This window comes from Hyla sarda, chromosome 2 (assembly GCF_029499605.1).
Source record: "Hyla sarda isolate aHylSar1 chromosome 2, aHylSar1.hap1, whole genome shotgun sequence".
NCBI classification, from domain to species: Eukaryota; Metazoa; Chordata; class Amphibia; order Anura; family Hylidae; genus Hyla; species Hyla sarda.
In genome coordinates, this window is record NC_079190.1 from 214,075,779 (window position 1) to 214,093,453 (window position 17,675).

General features: G+C 39.9%; 2 protein-coding genes across 3 annotated transcripts in view; one reads left to right on the top strand and one right to left on the bottom strand.

The window, feature by feature from the left end:
* The window catches only part of IFT57 (intraflagellar transport 57), a 32,791-nt gene extending 24,282 nt beyond the window's left edge, over positions 1-8,509 (top strand). For both annotated transcript variants that reach the window (XM_056556309.1, XM_056556310.1), the window contains exon 12: positions 7,560-8,509. In XM_056556309.1, coding sequence (XP_056412284.1) covers positions 7,560-7,738 — 179 coding nt within the window. In that variant the 3' untranslated portion in view covers positions 7,739-8,509. The remainder of the gene's footprint in view (positions 1-7,559) is intronic.
* Positions 8,510-13,943: 5,434 nt separating this feature from the next.
* HHLA2 (HHLA2 member of B7 family) overlaps positions 13,944-17,675 on the bottom strand; it is a 28,781-nt gene continuing 25,049 nt past the window's right edge. The window contains exon 6 of the mRNA XM_056560114.1: positions 13,944-15,795. Within this exon, the coding sequence (XP_056416089.1) occupies positions 15,635-15,795 (161 nt within the window). The 3' untranslated portion in view covers positions 13,944-15,634. The remainder of the gene's footprint in view (positions 15,796-17,675) is intronic.

Genomic DNA, 17,675 nt, shown 5'->3' on the forward strand with positions numbered 1-17,675 from the left:
GGGGAGGAGCTGTGATGTCACGATACTCCGTCCCCTGCACCACCCGTCATCAGCTACATCCTCGCTCTGTGCAGCTGAAAAACGGGGGTGCTGCATGAGAGATCACTGGGGTCCCCAGCGGCAGGATCCCCTCGATCGAACATCTTCTCCCCTATCCTTTTGATATGGGATAAAATGTTTAGTGCCGGAGTACCCCTTTATAAGTTAAAAACAAAAAACAGGTATGTGTCACGAAATGCTGAGCATTCCCTACATGTCCCAATAAAGATATATTTGTGTATATGACAGAGGGATGGTAATGTACGCTGGTCAGAGGTAGGGACATCACTCGGGGGGATGGGGCTTGAGCTCATTGACAAGATCCAGTCACACCTCCACCACTGCACTCAACGGGGACTATTCAACTTCCTATTAGTGGTTGTTAAAGGAAAACCAAGTGGCAGCCTGTATAATCTGCAACACTATATTATTAAGTTATATATCTTGGAGTGATAGTTTTATTTAATTATAATTTTCTGATACCGGAATGCCCCTTTAAATATATTTGTATTCTTTTACACAAAAATTAGGTAAAAATAAAGTTTTGTTCAGGAAGGTCCACATGCAGTTTCCATTAGCTGTCATATACTGTAGATATGTATATTTAAAGTGTACCTGTCGTCAACAAAAACTTTTTACATAATGTACATAATACCACTATATGTATATTTGTAAAATACATTGGTTAAAAAAAATATGTATGTTTTTGTCCCTGCAGCTATTGTCTGTCTGTCTCAGTGAGGAGTCCAAATACAGGCTCATCTTTGACCCGTATCCGGTTTTGTGACCGGACCTAAAACCGTAGTATACTACGGTTTTAGGTCCGGTCAGGAAACCACATACGGGTCAAAAATGAGCCGAACGGAGTCACCGTTTGACTCCGGTCGGATCATTAAAGTAAATGGAGTTCAGAGCTGATCCGGCTGGGGTACGGGAAAGCCCGGTTTGCCCCTCCCCCAGTCGGATCCGGCACCCGTAATATAAAAACGAAGTGTGAATGCAGCCTATGGTAGAGCTATATATACCCCTTATTGCTTTGTCTATCCCCCATGTTGCTACACTTAATTTATTGAGCATGCGCACGTGTTTTGGTAAATTGTGCACACCCTTAGAGATAACCTCATCTCTTCTATGTTGCGTGCTTCTCTACTTCCTGTGGATTGTAGACTGTCTGCTGCTCACATGACATTTTCCCTATTATCCTGTAAAGCAAAGAGGGCTGCTGTGGTGTAAGTAGTGCTATTTAAAATATTAAGCTCTATGGTTTTGAAAGGGGCTAACATGATGGCAGTGGAGTACCCATTTAAGGAATTTAATTAAAATACACTAGGATGTTGGGTTAAAGCACAATGTAAAAAAAAATAGGCAATATTGAACCTTGCTGTTTACCAAATTCCTAATGCTTGGCTATAAGGAACCGAATTTTAGAACACATACCAAACATATATGTTCTGGAAAACATGAGGTCAATCTGTCACCCTGGGCCTTGTTTACTCGTCCTATTGTAGAGGTTTAAAAGTTACAGTGGGGCAAAAAAGTATTTAGTTAGCCACCAGTTGTGCAAGCTCCCCCACTTAAAGAGAGAGGCCTGTAATTTTCATCATAGGTATACCTCAACTATAACTCACATTGTCTGATTTTTAAAGAATTTATTTGTAAATTATGGTGGAAAATGAATATTTGGTCAATAACAAAAGTTAATCTCAATACTTTGTTATATTTGTTGGCAGTGACAGAGGTCAAATGTTTTCTGTAAGTCTTCACAAGGTTTTCAGACACTGTTGCTGGTATTTTGGCCCATTCCTCCATGCAGATCTCCTCTAGAGCAGTGATGTTTTGGGGCTGTCGCTGGGCAACACGGACTTTCAATACCCTCCAACGTTTTTCTATGGGGTTGAGATCTGGAGACTGGCTAAGCCACTCCAGGACCCTGAAATGCTTCTTACGAAGCCACTCCTTTGTTGCCCGGGCGGTGTGTTTGGGATCATTTTCATGCTGAAAGACCCAGCCACGTTTCATCTTTAATGCCCTTGCTAATGGAAGGAGGTTTTCACTTGAAATCTCACGATACATGGCCCCATTCTTTCCTTTACACGGATCAGTCATCTTGGTACTTTAGCAGAAAACCAGCCCCAGAGCATGATGTTTCCACCCCCATGCTTTTTTGGATGCAACTCAGCATTCGTTCTCCTCCAAACACGACGAGTTAAATTTTTATCAAAAAGTTCTACTTTGGTTTCATCTGACCATATGACATTCTCCCAATACTCTTCTGGATCATCCAAATGCTCTCTAACAACTTAATGACGGGCCCGGACATGTACTGGCTTAAGCAGGGGGACACGTCTGGCACTGCATGATTTGGGTCCCTGGCAGCGTAGTGTGTTACTGATGGTAGCCTTTGTTACTTTGGTCCCAGCTCTCTACAGGTCATTTACTAGGTGCCCCCGTGGGGTTCTGGGATTTTTGCTCACTGTTCTTGTGATCATTTTGACACGACGGGGTGAGATCTTGTGTGGAGCCCCAGATTGAGGGAGATTATCATTGGTCTTGTATGTCTTCCTTTTCTAATAATTGCTCCCACAGTTGATTTCTTCACACCAAGCTGCTTGCCTATTACAGATTCAGTCTTCCCAGCCTGGTGCAGGTCTACAATTGTGTTTCTGGTGTCCTTCACCAGCAGTTTGGTCTTGGCCATAGTGGAGTTTGGAGTGTAACTGTTTGAACTTGTTATCAGTATAAAAGTCATCTGTCCACAACCTCAAACAGGTGCCATTAATACAAGTTACAAGTGGAGGACAGAGGAAACTCTTAAAAAAGAAGTTACAGGTCTGTGAGAGGTGACCAAATACTTATTTTACAACATAATTTGCATTTGCTCTACAGTAAACATGAACATAGACATCGCTAGGAAGAATTCTATCAAACTCTGCGCACCAAAAAAGCGCAAGGAGATGCTTTGTGCAAAATTTTGTGAACAAATATACACCAAAAAACCTCTGTGACTTTTATGCTGTCTATGGGGCCTGGCTTGCAGTTCTGTCTCTGAGTCCATGTAAGCCATGTCCCCTAGAAGCATCTGCACAGAAGAAAGATCTGGCAACTCTGAGTTTAGAGGCCGGGGACTTGGCTGCAGAAATCTTTAGCAGAGGAGAGACAGAAGAGGATGCTGTACTTGGAGGTAGTGTCAAATGTGGGGGGAACAGGGGAGATACTGATGTGTGATGAGACAAACTGTGTCTCTTATGAAGCAGAGGTGTGTGTGTCTGTCTGTCTGTCTGTCGTATGAAACAGAGATATGTCTGTGTCTCTCTTATGAAACAGAGCAGTGTGTGTTAGTGTTTGTGTCTCTTATGAAGCAGAGGGGTGTGTGTGTCTGTCTCATGAAGCAGAGATGTGTTTCTCTCTTATGAAGCAGAGCACTGTGTGTATGTTTCTCTCTCTCTCATGAAGCAGAGCTCTGTGTGTGTGTGTGTGTGTGTGTGTGTGTGTGTCTCTCTTATAAGGCAGAGCTCTGTGTGTGTCTGTTATGAAGCAGAGCACTGTGTGTGTCTCTCTCTCATGAAGCAGAGCTCTATGTGTGTGTCTCTCTTATTAGGCAGAGCTCTGTGTGCGTCTCTTATGAAGCAGAGCTCTGTGTGTGTCTCTCTCTCATGAAGCAGAGCTCTATGTGTGTGTCTCTCTTATAAGTCAGAGCTATGTGTGTGTCTCTTATGAAGCAGAGCACTGTGTGTGTGTGTGTCTGTCTCATGAAGCAGAGCTCTGTGTATGTGTCTCATGAAGCAGAGCTGTGTGTGTGTGTCTCATGAAGCAGAGCTGTGTGTGTGTTTGTCCTATGAAGCAGAGCAGTGTGTGCGTGTGTCTGTCCGTGTGTGTCTCTTATGAAGCAGAGCTATAGTCAGCTACGTTACCTCCGAGACCTGGACCATACTACCTCTGAGGCTGGGACCTTGGAGTCTGCAACTTGCTCTGGGGCCTGGCTTACTGCAGCATCTCTCTGGTAAGCCAGGCCTCCTTTATGACGTGACTCCCAACCAGTGTGCCTCTAGCTGTTGCAAAACTACAACTACCCAGCATGTTCGGACAGCCTCTGGTTGTGTGGGAATGCTGAGAGTTTTAGTTTTGCAACAGCTGGAGGCACCTGGTTGGGAAACACTGATTATATATAATATATATGCACACTATATACTTGTGTGTGTGTGTGTGTATGTATATATATATATATATATATATATATATATATATATATATATATATATATGTATATGTATATATATATATATAGCAACAGAAGAGTGCAGCAGCATTCTTTGTCTATATAATTACATATACACACACACTATAGCAATACTAAAATATGATATATTTTTATATGGCATATAAATTGATATATTATATGTTTATACTACATAGCAGTGTTTCCCACAAAGGGTGCCTTCAGCTGCTTAAAAACTTAAAAACTTCAACTCCACGCATGCACAGATGGACTTTGAATTTTTGGGAATGCTGGAGTTGTAGTTTTGCAACAGATGAAGGCCCCCATTTTGTGAATCATTGCTATATAGTACAGTAGGTGAAAGCAGGATGGGAATGGTTGCTTAGTAACATTCTGAGTGCTGGGGCTGGTCAGGTGACTGGGGCAGAAAACTGCAGTTATGAGGAAGTGAGCACAGAGCGGCATCAAAGAATGCTGGGACCTATAGTTAAAAGGAGTATTCCAGGCAAAACCTTTTTTTATATATATCAACTGGCTCCGGAAAGTTAAACAGATATGTAAATTACTTCTATTAAAAAATCTTAATCCGTCCAATAGTTATTAGCTTCTGAAGTTTTCTGTCTAACTGCTCAATGATGATGTCATGTCCCTGGAGCTGTGCATGATGGGAGAATATCCCCATAGGAACTGCACAGCTCCCGGGACGTGAGTCATCAGAGAGCAGTTAGACAGAAAATAACAACTCAACTTCAGAAGCTAATAACTATTGGAAGGATTAAGATTTTTTAATAGAAGTAATTTACTAATCTGTTTAACTTTCCGGAGCCAGTTGATATATAAAAAAAAGTTTTGGCCTGAAATACCCCTTTAAAGATAACGTGTGGGGAAGGGAACAAGTAGGGGGGCAGAAAGGTTTATTAGAGCCACGTACAGGAGATAAAAAGGTCATGGTAGAATAATAGATGCAAGGTTAATGTCCTATGCTGGTCTGAGTTTTTTAGTAATTTTTATTTTGTTTGTAGGATAACCCCTTTAAAGTGTTATGCAAATAAACATCTTTATATTTTGTCCCAGTGAAAGGCATTTGCTTGTAACCCGGGCTGTGTTGTGTTTGCAAATCTCATATCTTGGCAACATGCTGCTGATGAATAATATGATTACCTATACAAACATTTTGATTAAAGATCCTGTCAGCTCTCCTGGCATGTTTGTTGCAATTACAGTACTGAGGAGCCTTTTCTTAAGGTAGTCACACTTTTTCAACAAGCGTTATCTCTCCTAACTTTCCCATACACATGAACATTTAGTTTGTGCGCTCAAAAACATTAAAAGGTGTTACAAACATATGGCGTACACCAGAAATTACAAGTGCAAAGCACAGCTCTTGCCCCCCTCCCCCCCCCCCCCCCCGCCCCCCCCCCCCAAAATCAGGCTATAGTGAAGACATTTGCAAATTCAACACGGGGGTGGGCCGGACAGGGAATATTGAGGAGGCAGGGGAGCTTGGTGAGCCGGCTCCCCACCTCCATTGTGCACCGCAGCGCAACAGTAATGAAAGTATAAACGGCTGTCACTTGGAAACTACTCCACAGATAAAAGAAAGTGATGATTGTTCCAGAGTTAGAGCACCATAACGCCAGTTCTGATAAATTACAGTTACACTCATCTGAAAATGGGAAAATACTAGAAAAAAAACTAATGGATAAAAATGTAAGTCATTTCAATCTGTCAGAAATGCCTCTTTTACATCTATTATTTTACATACAAGTGGTTAGTGGATTTATGCTAAAGAATGGGTATGGACAGCATAGGGATAGTATAGTATGTATAAACATTCTTAATAATTGCTTCTGTATGGTATGAGCATTTGGTGCAACTTATTTGACTCTGGTTCAAAGTCAAGGAGTCAATAATAAGCAAATCTAGGTGTAGAGGAGGGATTAGATGAGCAAGTGCCCATGTTCTCAATGTACAATGCTCTGTACCATCTTAAATTCTTGTGAATGGGACAAATGCTGCCTATTTTTGTCTATGCCCATGGGCCTGCTGTAAGTGCCTATGTGCCCATGTACAACATCAATATAACATATGTACACCGTAGCAGTACCAACGTGATCACCCACAGGACAGCTAGAAGGCACAATGTACTAGGTGATAGGAACTGAGAAACTTACTGTTTTTTTTTATTGTTTTTTTTTAGTTTTGTTTGTTTTGCGCCAGTATTTTGGTGCATGGACTATTCTGTGGATGATGCGCCAAAATTTGCACCACTTTTTTTCATCCAACCTGTTCTTTGGGGCTGAAAGCACGACAAAACAAAACTCATTGACAAATATTACCACTATCGGATATTTTTAATGTTACCTGTCATTTTTTGGCCACATTGTATGCAACATTTTACTGGATGCACCAAATTTTTAAAGCCGTGTGCAGATTTCATTTATAAGAAGCCACGTATAGGCAGAGCTAACATCCACACTGGCCACCATTTTTCATTTATTCCCCCCCATTGTCTGGCTGGAGCACAGTTTAAAAATAAATAAATAGAATGAGCCAGATGAGCAAAAAAAATATTCTTTATTGAATAAACAATCAGCAAATCACACGTTTACATGAGTATCCAACAACATACCCGCACTAAATCCAATGAACGGGTTATAGTGTGGGTTAACCTGATTAAAAAGAGGTATAACGCCTCACTCCGATCCGTGGTCCGGGTTTATACATTAAAGGGTGTACTCCGCTGTTAGACATTGTATCCCCTATTGGTACTTCAGCATCCCGGAGCTAAGTTTTCTCCGAGGCTGATGACTGGCAGTGCAGGGGATGGGGCATAGTGACATCACGGCCCTGCTCCTCGTGACGGCACGTCCGCCACCCCTCAATGCAAGTCTATGGAAGGGGCATCGCGCCCCCACAATGTCTAACAGCGGAGTACCCCTTTAACCATTGGTAACCCCCCCCCCCCCCCCCCACACACACACACACCTTCTGCTCTCCTACGCCGTCCACCTCATAAATATATAAAGTGCAGTTTTCAAGATCTTTTACAGCTTTACAAAGTACTGTTTTCTCTATTTCTGTCTTAATGATATATGTTACATAGACTTTCCCAATTACACATGATGGGATCTGATCCTGGTGCCCCACATAACATATATGCTCCCACATCCAGTTTTCTGAAGGTCATCTGAATTCAGCCTTTTCTATCAATATGATCAGTAGGAGCACAGACACCTTGGTTGTTTTGAATGCTTTAAATCTCATTCTTTTCCCTGTTAATATAGTAAACTTTTTTTTGCAGCTCCCCTTGTGAAGATGAAGCAAGCCTTAACAAAGCTGAAGCAGGAGAACATTCAGATGGACATTAGGATTGGTGTTGTGGAGCATATGTTGCTTCAGTCAAAGCTGAAAGAGAAATCTATCATGACAAGAGACATGCACGCTGCAGTTATTCCAGAATCTTCTATTGGAGACTATTAAATATCACAGAGTCCTAGTTTTCAAAGAAAAATAAAATCGAGATCTTGTCTGTATATAAATCTATATTTTATATGTACAATTCTCCATTATTTCCAGTGGTAAAAATATTGTTTATTGTTGCAGCCAGGTTGACACCTGCAAACCTATAAAGTTACAATCTAGCAGAACTTAAAGGGGTTGAATGGTGAATAATTTCTTTTTTTTCGTTTTGTATTTAAAGCAATAATTCCAGCCTGCCCGCTAAAATCATAAAAACCTTAATTGACCTTCCTTGGCTCCCTCGTAGCTCCGGTATCATGGTGCTCTGCCTGTGGCCAGTGTTGCTTCTTTAACCAAGCTGCAAATTGTAGCATCTACAGCCGGGGGAACTCACAGTGATTGGCTGGGTGGCACTGTGATGTCACAGGTTCGGGAAGAAGACAGTCAGCAGAGACTGGCAAGAGGCGGGGCGCACTGATACCAGAGTCTACGAGGGAGCAGAGGAAGGTTAAAGACTTTATTAGGCAGTCAGGGAACATTTATAGAACACTTTTCCCATATCCAGACTAGATTTTGTGCAGGATTTCCAGTGCATTATACTTTATGCATAGTGGCCATTCTATGGTGAGTAGAATTGTGGGTTGTCTTCTCCAATAGATTTTGCTGTTATTGGTAAATACTGTCCTGTTTTCTATTTTTGTATTTTAGAAAATGTATTTATTCTTACTGGGAAATCATTTTAATTGGCAAATTATTTTGTAAGTGCTGGTAAAATATATATTTTAAATACTGTGCTGTGGTTGTCTTTTAAGAGTACACTTCTGCCACATATAAGTGCATATAAGTGGCTCTCAGTGCCATTACCAATGGTGGGTGTACACAGTATGTCACATAAAGATGGTCTGCTCACCTTGCTGGGTTGTGCTGTGGCCACAACACCAATCACTGCATATAGTATTGCTCATCGTTGTCCAGCCACAGCCTGTGTCTTGCCATGGTCCCTTGGTTTGGGGACATGAAATATAGAAATGAAGACAGTGCAGGTGCTGTGATGCTTCACAGGAAATTTGGATACTTCTTGGCGCTGTTCTGGGGGACTATAATAAAAATCCCTTATTGGACAGTAAAATAATAAAATGTTTTTTATTTTAATTTTGTTGATCTCTGTCCTTAAAGGAGTACTCTGTCCCTAGACATCTTATACCCTACCCAAAGGATAGGGGATAAGATGTCTGATTGTGGGGGTCCCGCCACTGGGAATAAGATGTCTAGGGGCAGAGTACCCCTTTAAGGGATTAGTCTGGTTCAACCAAACCGGAGGCAAATGCAAACTGCGCACTGTGTGGCTGATCATGGGAGTTCCCCTAGTCTACATTTATTTTTCTTTCTTACGTACTTTATTGACAGCCTTTACTAATCGTATCATGCTTGCATCAAAAAGGTCCGTAAGGAATTTCCAGCACGTGTTCAAATAGCATACAAAACAGAAACCTATCGGACAAATATTTTTTTTTACTTGTTCCCTTTTAAAGCCTTCTTGTCATTTGTAAAGACTTTTGACATGTCATCATGGCATAGCAATAATTTAGGTCCCACCAGGGAGAGAGACCTAAACCTGCTGTGATCACTAATACTCCATTAAAGGGCCACACTATACATTCAGCCAGAGCCAAGTAAAAGATTAAACAATACAAATGAATTTTAAAAAACAGAAAACCAATATCCCTAATAATAAATATACAATCCCAAGTACAAGAAATAGCATAATCGCTAAGAATAGCATCAAGTAGACACAAGTAGAGTGGCAAAACAGGGCAAATAAGACCAAAAGTCAAGTAGCAGAGACACAGAGGCAAGAAATGATGAAGCAGTCTGTCCAGAATTGTGGGTTCCTGAGCCCTTCCTTTTACTATAAATGTACTACTATTTGTTATGTGCGATTTGTGATGCATATTGCAATATCTTATTTGCATCGTTCTTGTATCTGCTACTTGACTTTTGAGCTTATTTGCCCGTATGTCTTACATTTTTTTTTTTTTTGTACCAGTGACTTCTACCTGACTATACATGTATAAGGGACCAGTTGCTTATAAGTGTTCTAATGATATACTGCATTTAGGGCTCATTCATACGGGCGCTGTGCTCTCATAAAATGCACTTTGTCGGAAGGACGTGAGTTAAGCAGAGAAAAAAAGGGTGCATGCCCTATTTTAAAAAATATATATATAAAACATAACAAATATAATAAACAGCAACATAATAATACAAACAAAATACACCTGTATAATATATACAAAAATGAGTTCATATGAGTCTATTAATGTCAAAGTATTTTTCAGTCATCTCCTGTAAAATACCGGACACTCAATGGACCCCATTTAAGTCAATGGGATCCAGCGATGTCAGTTGCATTTCAACCTGTTCATGGTCCATCCAACGTAAAAAAAAAAAAAAAAAACAGCCGAACAAACCCAGCATGGGTCGGAGCACAACGGCCGCGTGAACTTACTATCTAGCACCTAGTTCTTGCTTCTGGATACCTTAGAATGCTTTTAGGATGTATCTTTAGCAAAGTTTTATTCATCACTTTATTTGTGTCCTCTTTTTAAAATAAACTTAGTTTATTTTAAAAATAGGTTTTGTTTTAGCTTAAGTAAATAACTCTTTTCCAAAACAGGTCTTTTTGAGATCTTTTCTTGTTTTTGCCAAAATACACACATAAGGAACACATAATACAAATACAGATACATAAAAACATTCCAGACATGGCTACATTAATGTAAAAAAAAAAGCACAAATCCTAAAAAAGCACACTTTTTTTTTGCATTTTATTGTTGGGCAGAACATTTGCATACATTCTCTGCCCAACTATAAAATACAGAAAAAAATGTTCTGCTTGTGCCATACATTTGAGATATTATTAACTTTGTTGGAAAAGAAATGTTTTATAAAGGCCTGTGCTAAAAATAAAAAATTTACAGAAAGGTCGATGAAATGTTGACTTGTTTGTACAAATAATGGGGAAAATGTATCAAAACCAGTGCAGTGACATTGACCAGTTGCCCATAGCAACCAGCCAGCTTGCTTATTTTATTTGTTGTGGATCTTCATTGTTTCTGAACCTATGGATTATTACTTGCCTACTAAAGTAATTGCGGAAAATCTTCAAGATATCAGCAGCTTTTCAGACATATAAATTGCCAACACATCTCAATTTCCACATATATTTTTTGTGGAATTTGTTTCCTACATTGTGTGGATGACATTTTGTTTAATCTCATTCACTTTGTTACTGTACATACAGCAAGCATATCCTTAGTTGAAATAAGAAGGCAGTGTTTTCATTTTTCAAGTGAAAGGCTGGTTCCTTGCAAGTAGTACACCACCTACATGTATCGATATCATAGATGCGGATTGATTATTGTGAGGCCCACACTCTCTTCTTGGGTTGTGAGATCCAGAAAATTGTAGGAAATTACAAAATGTTTTTTATTTATAAATTTTTTTTTTTTTTCATATATGCCAATCACCTTTCATCAGATCTCTGGTATTATACATTGCAGATGAAATTCTGAACTTTGGACTCCGCTGAAAGAATGAACATGTTTGTTTTTCTTCAGCGGAATACAGTGCCTTGCAAAAGTATTCGTATATTGGTACATTACAGCCTTAAGTTCAATGTTTTGTTAATCTTAATTTTATGTGATGGATCAGAACACAATAGTCTACGTTGGTGAAGTGAAATGAGAAAAATAAATAAAACTATTGTTTAGAAACAGAAAATTGGCATGTGCGTATGTATTCACCCCCTTTGTTAGGAAGCCCATAAAAAGCTCTGGTGCAACCAGTTACCTTCAGAAGTCACATAATTAGTGACATGATGTCCACTTGTGTGCAATCTAAGTGTCACATGATCTGTCATTACATATACACACCTTTTTTTTTTTTTTGAAAGGCCCCAGAGGCTGCAACACCTAAGCAAGAGGCATCAGTAACCAAACACTGCCATGAAGACCAAGGAACTTTCCAAACAAGTAAGGGACAATGTTGTTGAGAAGGGCAAGTCAGGTTAGGTTATAAAAATATCCAAATCTTTGATGATCCCCAGGAGCACCATCTATCATAACCAAAGGGAAAGAACATGGCACAACAGCAAACCTGCCAAGAGAAGACCACCCACCAAAACTCACGGACCGGGGTAGCACAGAGACCTAAGGTAACCCTGGAGGAGCTGCAGAGTTCCACATCAGCGACTGGAATATCTGTACATAGGACAACAATAAGCCGTACGCTCCATAGAGTTGGTCTTTATGGCCAGAAGAAAGCCATTACTTTCAGCTAAAAACAAAAAGGCACATTGTGAGTTTGCGAAAAGGCATGTGGGAGACTCCCAAAATTTATGGAGGAAGGTGCTCTGGTGAGTCTAAAATTTAACTTTTCGGCCATCAAAGAAAACACTATGTCTGGCGCAAACCCAACACATCACCCAAAGAACACCATCCCATGTTTTTAATAACAGCCGGGACTGGGAAAGAGTCAGAGTCCGAGTTGAGGGAAAGATGGATGGTGCTAAATACAGGGAAATTGTTGAGCAAAACCTGTACCACTTTGTGCAGGATTTGAGGCTAGAATGGAGGTTCACCTTCCAGCAGGATAATGACCCTAAACACAATGCTAAAGCAACACTTGAGTGGTTAAGGCTAAGGTTCCACTTTTTTTCCCAAAGAAACTCCAAAACGGCCCCCATGGCGTTTTTTCATTGAAAAAAAAGCTGTGGCCAGATGTTAGCTGTAAATCAATGAGAAATCTCAAAATTCTTTTTCCACTTTTCGTTTTTCACTCTTTTTTTTAGCTCCTTGGTGGTTTTGCCAAAGTCGCAGCATGTTGAGCCTATGGCGTTTTTTTTCCCTGAAATCGTGCCAAGAAAAATGACATGTGGGTTTTAACTTTGGCATTTTTTGTAGGCTTTATTTTTCCTTTTTGGACTATAGCAATCCAAAAAAGTCATAGAGATACCTTTTTTTTTTATAAAATATTATAAAAGATACAGTAGTTATGGAAAAAATTGTATTTAACAAAATTATCTTTATTATAACAAAATTTGTATTCATTTTTAAACAGGGATCAATTTTTGTGGGCAGGCAGGGCACTAAAAATGTAGTGTGTGTGTGTGTGTGTGTTTTTCGCTTTTTTTAATTTTTTTTAATTTTTTAGGTAGTACTACCACTCTCAGCATGGAACACACTGTTCCATGATGGGAGTAGTAGTACCTGTACTAATTGACAGATCGCCTCAGGTCTTTTGCGATCCTTCTGTATAATGTATAGATGAGGGCTGCCGCTCTTCTATGGTCCCCTGAACTGCCGTATATATACACCTATTCATATTTCCTGCAGATGGTTCCAGCCAATCGCAACTCTCTGTGGGAAATATGAATAGGTGTATATATATACACCTCAGTGCAGGGGTCCATAGAAGAGCAGCCAACAGCATCTATACATTATACAGGAGGATCACAGCAGGTGTCAGGAGAGACACTCGCTGCGATCTGTCTATTAATGCAGGTACTACAGCTCCCAGCATGGAGCAGAGTGTGCTCCATGTTGGGAGTAGTAGTACTTGCAGTTAAGGACAGATCACAACGGGTGTCACTTCCGACACCCACTGCGATCATCCTTCATGAGATGTGGGGTGGCTTTCTCCGGCACTCACATCTCTGCTCTTTACTCCGGCCGGCCACTCACTCATTCATATTTCCCTCTGAGAGTGGGGATTGGCTGCCACCATCCAGACAATCCCCACTCTGGGCAGAAAATATGAATGAGTGATGTGAATTTCTATTCACATCACTGGCCGGCCCAGAGTATAGTGCAGAGATGCAAGGGCTGTATAGAGCCGCACCGCATCTCTGCTATATTATGGACAATCGCATCGGGTGTCAGGAGTGACACCCGGGACGATCTGTCTATTAATACAGGAACTACTGCTCCCATCATGGAACAGTATGTTCCATGCTGGGAGTAGTAATACTACCTAAAAAATATTTCAAAGAAAAAAAAAGTGAAAAACACACACACACGCACTACATTTTTATTATTGTCGGCTACATTTTTAGTGCCCTGCCCACCCACATAAATTGATCCCTTTTTTAAAAATGTATAAAAATTTCCTTATAAAAAAAATATAAATTTCGTTAAATAAATTTTTTTCCATCACTACTGCATCCTCTTTTTTTTTCCTTGCACTTTTTTCGGCCACAAAAAAAAAACAAGTCGGAAACATGTAAGGGGAAACATGTAAATGTGGAATGGCCTAGTCAAAGCCCAGATCTCAAGCCAATCGAAAAATTTGTGGTCAGACTTAGATTGCTGTTCACAACGCAAGCCATCCAACTTGAAGGAGCTGTAGCAGTTTTGCAAGGAGGGATGGGCAAAAATCCCAGTTGTAAGATGTAGCAAGCTCCTAGAGACTTATCCAAATCGACTTGGAGCTGTGATTGCCACAAAAATGTGGCTCTACAAAGTATTGACTTTAGGGGGATGAATAGTTATGCACATTGACTCTTTTCTGTTATTTTGTCCTATTTGTTGTTTGTGTCACAATAAATAAATAAAAAATAAAAAAAACACATCTTCAAAGTTATTGGTATGTTCTGTAAATTAAATGATCAAAATCCTCAAACAATCCATTTTAATTCCAGGTTGTGAGGCACCAAAATACGAAAAAAGTCAAGGGGGGGATGAATACTTTTGCAAGGCACTGTACATTGCTGTCTGTGGGGACCGACAATACTTGCATGGTTCAGCTACACTGGTAATGAACATGTTCATTCTTTTGATGGAATATAGTGCTGAATACATTGCTGTCTATGGAGACTGGTTAAGTCCACGTGGTCCTAGTGCCAGCCACCCTCATAATCAGAAATTACAATCATACTGAGCTGAGCTGAGCTGGTGAACATCTTCCTCATGAGTACAAAGTGAATTTTGACATAGATTCACCTCACCATTGTTGCCTCTGTTGTTATAGCTGTGCTTGGAGATGGGTTAATATTTTTGGTTGCTGAGGACACTTCCACGCTGGTTCATCCACCTGTGAAAAATGTGTCTCATGGAATAATTTTAAAAAAAGGGTTAATATGGCCTCTGGTGTATTCTTAGAGTCTCCACACCAAGGGACACAAGTCTCTTTCTTTTCTCTATTCAAGAATGTAAGTTGTAAGGTAAAGATGCACCTTGTGATGTATGTAAGAGATTTGGGTGTAATGCGCCACAATATATAATGCCCCCAAATTCGTTCTAACCTGAGACACATCAATAAATGTAAAGGGTTTCATACAGTAAAGAACAACACTATGAGAAATGCAAATCCACACTATTGCTAAATTTCCCCCTAAAGTCTTTATTTTACCTTGGTAAGTGCAGATAGAGGCTGCTCTAGGCTTTGTGAGGCCTTATGCAAAACCCGAAAATGAGGCCTTTACTGACACTTATTAAAAAAGATATTCAAGCATCGAGATGGTCGATATGTAGCATGATGTTATGGTGTAATGTGGGTTGGCAGCACCCAGGACAAGTATTTTAACAGAATTATGTTTTTTATTTTTTGGTCAAATCACATCCCCCAAAAATGTTATAAAAAGTTATTACAAAGTCTGAAAAATGCAAATGTGGTACCAATAAAAATGTAGATTACGGTACAAAAATTACCCCCTATACAGCTATCTACACACAAAAAAAGTTATGCCGTGAAATGCTGTGTGACTCAAAGTGCCTCTGCTGCTGATGCGCTTTCTTGGAGCCAGCGCCCACCTCACCCCTGCGAGGCCTTAGGTGGCCGCCTAACATGCCTTATGGTAGAGCCACCTTTAGGTGTAGATACCTTTCATTTTGCTGTTCTGCTGTATTTTTCTTCTGGCTAGCAACTAGTTTCCGCCTCTCCTTCTTCTTGTTTACTATTTAGTGGTGATGGATTTGGACTTGTTGATTCTTTAACCTTCGTATTTATGTATACTGCAGTAAAAAACAAGAGAACCACCGCAATAGATGAAACGATAATCCCACCTTTCCAATAACTTTCTGCAAATAAAATGTGAATTTTTAGATACATTTATACAGTTTTGAAACATTTATCAGATACAAGCGTAGTGTAATTATTGTACTGTAAGTATTTCATATCTGTTGTAAGAATATACCCCTCTGTTTTGGTAGGGAAGTTTTCCGGCATGAAACCCTTAAAGCGACCCTCCTTCCCTAAATTTTATATCATGAGGGCCATTAGTAGGGTGAGGCTTAACAACCACCTTGCTTTTCCTCTCACTGCATGGCTCTATTCCCCTGCTTTTCACTTGACTCCTGGCGTGCTAGAGTGGGACCAGCCATTTTACATATGGGTTTCTGTGTAAAGCAGTTTCTCTATGTAACCCACAAGCATCTTGTAAAGAAAGTGGCTTCTGCTTCACACACATACCCATGTGTAAAATGTCTGGTCACAATCTAGTGCCCCAGGAGCTAGAGGGCTATTTTTTTTTATTTTTTTGCACTGCAAACTCATGTCTGTAGTTTTTATCTGTACCATTTTGGGGTAGGTGGGACTTCTTGATCGCTTTTTGTTGAATAACATTACATTTTATTAGTTTGAACAATTCCACATGTGGTGACTTGATACCAAATATGTTATTTGAAAAAAACTTTTTCACATTTTACAGAACACTTTTTAAGTCCTCCATGGGACAGTTATAAGTAATCATTGGATTGCTTATACTAATCAATGCTGTTCCATTGCGTTGATAAGTTCAGTGGACTCTCTGATAGTACAACATGCCTGAAGCTATAGAAACACAGATGCCTTCAGATACAATGATAACTGAATGACACCCCAGGATCGTGTTTTGGGGGTGCTAATTGGGCCCTCAACACCCAAAGCGCCTGTCATTTAGCCTTTTAAATGATGTGATTGATCGTGGTATTTACGGGGTTAAATGATGAAACATCAGCAATTGCTGACGTCGTTTATATGGGGTGAGCGTCAGTTGCTCATAGCAGCTGGCACCGCCATCTATAAAGTGAGCTCTGCTTCAGAGTTCTTGAGCACCTGTCTGCGGTACATGTGTAGTGGGTTACCTGAAGTCCCTGGCTGCAGCTCCATAGATGTACATCCTATCACCAAGGGGTTGTCTACTTTTTATTGTGTTTTTTATGTTTAGACTAGGTAATCATACACTTTTCTTATATATACAGTATTTATCAAAACTAGTGTTGAGCGGCATAGGCCATATTCGAATTCGCGATATTTCGCGAATATATGGACGGATATTCGTCATATTTGCTAAATTCGCATATTCGTAATATTTGCGTTTTATTTCAAAATTAGCATATGCACAAATTTGCATATGTGAAAATTAGCATATGCAAAAATTTGCGTAAGCGAAAATTTGCATATGCAAAAATGTGCGTATGCGAAAATTCGTGCGCCAGTCTCACACAGTAGTATTAGAGCCTTCTTTACACCACACAAGCTGGAAGCAGAGAGGGGTGATCACTGTGATGTGTACTATGAAAAAAAATAAAAAAAAATAAACGAATATTCGTAATTGCGAATATATAGTGCTATATTCGCGAATTCGCGAATATGCGATACTCGTGAATAAAATTCGCATTTGCGAATATTCGCGAGCAACACTAATCAAAACCTGTCCAGAGGAAAAGTTGCTGGGTTGCCCAGAGCAACCAATCAGATTGCTTCTTTCATTTCTCAGAGGCCTTTTTAACCCCTTAAGGACTCAGGGTTTTTCAGTTTTTGCACTTTCGTTTTTTCCTCTTTACCTTTTAAAAATTATAACCCTTTCAATTTTCCACCTAAAAATCCATATTATGGCTTATTTTTGCATCGCCAATTCTACTTTGCAGTGACATTAGTCATTTTACCCAAAAATGCACGGCGAAACGGAAAAAAAAAT